The 4,853-nt window shown below is 34.3% G+C and overlaps 1 protein-coding gene across 2 annotated transcripts; it reads left to right on the top strand.

Annotated features, from left to right (window-relative positions):
- Positions 1-428: 428 nt before the first annotated feature.
- Positions 429-4,070, top strand: LOC120199839 (serine/threonine-protein kinase AFC1). Of its 2 annotated transcripts, none has more exons than XM_039200835.1 (12): positions 429-776; positions 1,041-1,132; positions 1,373-1,399; positions 1,541-1,694; positions 1,779-1,827; positions 1,945-2,059; positions 2,325-2,416; positions 2,562-2,718; positions 2,800-2,864; positions 3,221-3,318; positions 3,403-3,508; positions 3,769-4,070. In XM_039200835.1, exons 3-12 carry the CDS (start codon positions 1,390-1,392, stop codon positions 3,925-3,927), a joined length of 1,005 nt encoding a protein of 334 aa, XP_039056766.1. In that variant the 5' UTR covers positions 429-776; positions 1,041-1,132; positions 1,373-1,389; the 3' UTR covers positions 3,928-4,070. The 2 variants fall into 2 exon arrangements, with proteins under 2 accessions (XP_039056766.1, XP_039056765.1); XM_039200834.1 differs by having other exon boundaries at positions 430-776; positions 958-1,132.
- Positions 4,071-4,853: the final 783 nt, after the last annotated feature.

A 4,853-nucleotide genomic window follows, 5' to 3' on the forward strand; every position in this document is an offset into this window, starting at 1 on the left:
GATCCTTGTTTGGGTGTTTGTATTGATCTTTTCCTTAGATAATAAAATTTTACTTATAAAAAAATTTTTTACGTAGCGTTTTACTAGATATCTTAACAAACCCGGTAAAGAGCTCAATAATAAAATTTTTGATAAAAATAATAATATTTTAAGCAAATTTTTACTGAAAATATTTAAAAAAAATAATATTTTCGATAGCATATTTTCTTAACTGTATATTACGCTATTGTATGTGAGACTTTCCCCTCCAGCCCACTAACCTAAAACCCACTCTGATGAGCCCGACCCATCAAAGATATATGGGTCCACCACTATCCACGCGTCAATTAAATGGAGCGGGCCCACCTTAAAGAAAAGAAGATGGAAGTGCAAAGACAGCCATGATGGTCCCACACTTTAACCATTGATAACCACAGAGTTGAGTTAACCTCTGATCTGGGATAGATCCTCTCCCCCTTCAGGCGCTTAGCTCATCTCTATCTATCCCCTTCCCCCAAAATTGACTAGGGTTTCAAAAATCCCCCAAATCGATTCATCTTCTCTCCATTTTTTTGCCTTTCTAAGGTCAAATCTGCGATTTATTGAATCGGAAATTCAAAATTCTACGGGTTCTTTTATTCAGTGTGAATTTGATTGGAAATTGAATTGAAAAAAGAGGGAAAGAAAAAATGGAGACGCAGAGGATGGTAGAGTTTCCTCACAAGGATATTGATAAACGGCCGAGGAAAAGGCCCAGATTAGCATGGGATATGCCTCCCCCTCTTCCTCCTCCTAAGGTAAAAGAAAGAAGTTTATATTTTTTCCTCCTATATTTGTTGAAGTTTTTTTCTTTCTCAGATTTTTCTCTTACATGATGTGGAATTACTATTATGATTTGTATCAATTTTCAACGTCTTAATTTGATGTGGTTTTTTCCCCTTGTGATTTTTTTTAAATTTTGTTCTTTTGGCTTTGCAGCTTCTTCCAGCAATATATTGCGGTCAAGAATTTGGGAATGGATGGATATCTAATTTTTCATTTCCTAATAATATGTTTTACAGGGGAATTCCTCGTAATGGATCTCCTCCTTGGCGACCTGATGATAAAGATGGCCATTATGTTTTTGCAGTTGGAGAAAGCCTAACTCCTCGATGTAATTTTGTCTGTCTTGTTGCAAAGTTGACTGTAGTGTATACTTTTTTATGTAGATTTGATAGTATCTGCATATTTATATTCGTTTTCTGACAGTAAATATTGAACTATTGTGAATATCTTTGAATGAAATAATGCATTCATCATCATTGCTAAACACCTTGAGTAGGATCGCATCTTTTCCTTATTTATGTCATATTGAAATTGGTCACTTATATTCTTTTATTCTTCATGTTTGCAGACAGGATTCTCAGTAAAATGGGTGAAGGTTAGTATTTTCGTTCTCAATCCTGGTTTGACAATCATGGGGAGCAGCTTCCATTCAATCAACATTTTAATATTCTAATCCATGTAGATATTTTGGGTTGTTGCTTAACCTGGATTATGGTCTATGAATTGTGCATTGCAGGAACATTTGGTCAAGTTCTAGAATGTTTTGACAATGAAAAACAAGAAGTTGTGGCCATCAAAATTGTTCGCTCCATAAACAAGTATCGTGAAGCTGCCATGATTGAAATTGATGTCCTTCAAAGACTCGCTAGGCATGATATTGGTGGTGCTCGGTAAGGATGTCTTCATCCTTTTTGTTTTCTTATTCATTGTAGAAATTGAAGTGGTTATGGTATAAGTGGTTTCATTCCTTGCAGTTGTGTGCAAATACGGAATTGGTTTGACTATCGTAATCATATTTGTATTGTAAGTATTTATTGGTATTTGTTATTTGATTAATTTGAGGGGGCAATTCAAGCTCTTTCATTCCTAAATATTCTGTGAGTTAAAAAACTTGCGGATGAATTGAAATGGTTTCAACAGGTATTTGAGAGGCTTGGACCTAGCTTATACGATTTTCTCCGCAAAAACAGCTACCGTTCATTTCCCATTGATCTTGTTCGGGAGCTTGCCAGACAAATTTTGGAGTCTGTAGCATGTGTGTGGATAATTCTTGCACTGTTTATAATCTGTATTCTACTTTCTTGAAACCCCTTTTAATATGAAGCAAGAGCTCTGGCATATTGGTTAATTTATTAGCTAAGTTACTACTTTTTTTTCTTTAAAAAACCATCTTAGTTTTATAATTTATTAGACAAGCTGGGGTTGAAGATGAAAATGCATTTCCTTACCCAAAAAAGTATTAAAAGTATTGTTAGTTTTACATCTAGTTGCTTAATTAATTTTCCTTTTCAAATGTTCAGTTATGCACGACTTGCGGTTAATTCACACTGATTTGAAGCCAGAAAACATTCTGCTTGTTTCCTCCGAATATATAAAGGTTCCAGATTATAAGGTATTCCTTAATTTTTCTCTTTCCTAGGCATGTTTTTACATTGGTGTGCATAATTGGGGATTGCTTAATTCACGGTTTATGCACTATTAAACTGAGGCATTTTTGAATTCTAATTTCTTGAAAAATGCTCTTTTATGTGCTCTAGTGTTTACCACGCTCTACGAAAGAGGGTTCCTATTTTAAGAATCTGCCAAAGTCAAGCGCAATAAAGCTGATTGATTTTGGGAGTACAACATTTGAACACCAGGATCATAGCTATGTGGTGTCTACTCGACATTATCGTGCACCAGAAGTCATACTTGGTTATCATCATCTTCATAACTGAGATGTGTGTGTTTTTTTGCACGTGTACATTTTATTGACATCTTTTGTCATTTTTGCAGGTCTTGGATGGAACTATCCTTGTGACTTGTGGAGTGTGGGTTGCATACTGGTTGAACTTTGCTCTGTAAGTGAATCTTTGTAGATAAGTTTGTACTAATTGGTGTTATTGAACGCTGGAGCATATTACAACATTTTCAAGAAAGAGAAAATGAGTCTTATAAAAACTTCTGTTGAGCCAGTTATTAGTTGATCAGATTAAAAATGATGCAAGAGATGAATCGAGCACATAAATCTCATTCCATATGAGCTAGCCTCTAGAAGATAAAACTTGTTTTAAGGTAGCTAGAATGTGTTTTTCTGTTCATTGTAAAATAAGAAGACAACTTTAAATTTTCATGATTGATCTGTTGGAATCCAAAAGTTGTAATTTACTTCCTAAAGTGATTATGATATTAAATGTTGTATATTATTTATGAACAGGGTGAGGCACTTTTTCAAACTCATGAGAACCTAGAGCATCTTGCCATGATGGAGAGGGTTTTAGGGCCATTACCCCAAAATATGGTGGTCAGAGCTGAGTAAGAGTGACTGACTATGTTGCTTGTTCTTGTTGTGAGTTTGTTGCTGAGGAAGTTCTTACATAGTGCCTCATATTGTTGCAGCCGCCGTGCTGAGAAATATTTCCGGAGGGGCACACATTTGGATTGGCCTGAGGGTGCTACATCAAGAGAAAGCTTGAAGGCAGTTTGGAAACTGCCCCGTCTGCCGGTATGTTATCATGAGCATGCTCCACTTCTTTTAACTCACTGGCAATTATCTGAACTCACGTGATATTGACTGTAACTATATTTGCTGCTTTTGATGTTCATCACACCGACTATTATCAAATGGCGGAATTATTTTATTGGTTTTACTGACAAGGCTCTTTATCCTGCGGAACTTGGGGCACGATCCTAGCTTATTTTATTGTCCAACTTCTGCTTCTAAACCACTCTTGGTTCTTTACCTTTTGGTTTTATTTGCTGCAGAACTTGATAATGCAGCATGTGGATCATTCTGCTGGTGATTTGATTGATCTCTTGCAAGGGCTACTACGATACGATCCGGTTGAGAGACTTAAAGCTAGAGAAGCACTAAGACATCCATTTTTTACTAGAGATCGTAGGAGGTTCGGCTACCCCTTGTAATTGGAGATTGGGATCTGTCAAATTTCGAGTTTGAGCAACCTTGCATACCGAGGCATATGTTGAATGGCATTTTTGTCTCTTAAAATATATTTGCTTGATCACATTCATATATGTGTGCATAGTATAATACTCATTCCCTTTCCTGAAGGTATGTTTTGCATCTTTTTGTTTGTTTGTTTGGCTTTCTTGGTTACATGAACGTGTATGTTGTTATCTGTGGTCATCTTTGAATTGATTCCGCCTGATAATTTCCGGTTTGCTGTCTGTTATTCAAGAAGAGCAATATTAAAGTTGGTGTAAGAATTTATAAACTGCTTCTATATATTATAATATTTAAGCCTCATTCCCAAGTGTCTGTTATTCATGTACGTGTATATTGCTCGTATAACGTTCGCTTATGTTTATTTATTAAGTTAAATAAATGAACAAATTGAAATGTCTGCTTTGTTTATGTTCATGAACATGTCTATTTGAAAGTTCATTTATTACCTCGTTTATTGATGGTATTACGTAGCGATAGAGGAATATGTATTTTAAATTTGATAAAAAAACTTAAAATGAAAGAGGGATTGAAAATTTGAGAAAATTATGGAAAGAAAAAAATATGTTGTCAGGAAGTGGAGTTCAAGCTACATAATTATTTCACATTGGTTTATAATTATTTCGCATTGGTTTAAGAAAAATAAACTTAAATAAAGAAAAAAATGAAGGAATAAAAAAGTCAATTATCAAATTTCAAAATATTAACATTCAAATTTAGTTAAAATAAACTTAAATGAAAGAATAAAAAAAATTAATGGTCAAATCTCAAATTAGTCATATTATTCAAATTTTATAAACTGAAAATAGACTCAAATTCAAAATCAGAACACAAAATTTGAATTCTCATGAAATCGAATAACTTGATTCGATTCGAATAACTTAAA

Source organism: Hibiscus syriacus, unplaced genomic scaffold (assembly GCF_006381635.1).
Source record: "Hibiscus syriacus cultivar Baekdansim isolate YM2019G1 unplaced genomic scaffold, ASM638163v2 tig00005582_pilon, whole genome shotgun sequence".
In the NCBI taxonomy this organism is placed as follows: Eukaryota; Viridiplantae; Streptophyta; class Magnoliopsida; order Malvales; family Malvaceae; genus Hibiscus; species Hibiscus syriacus.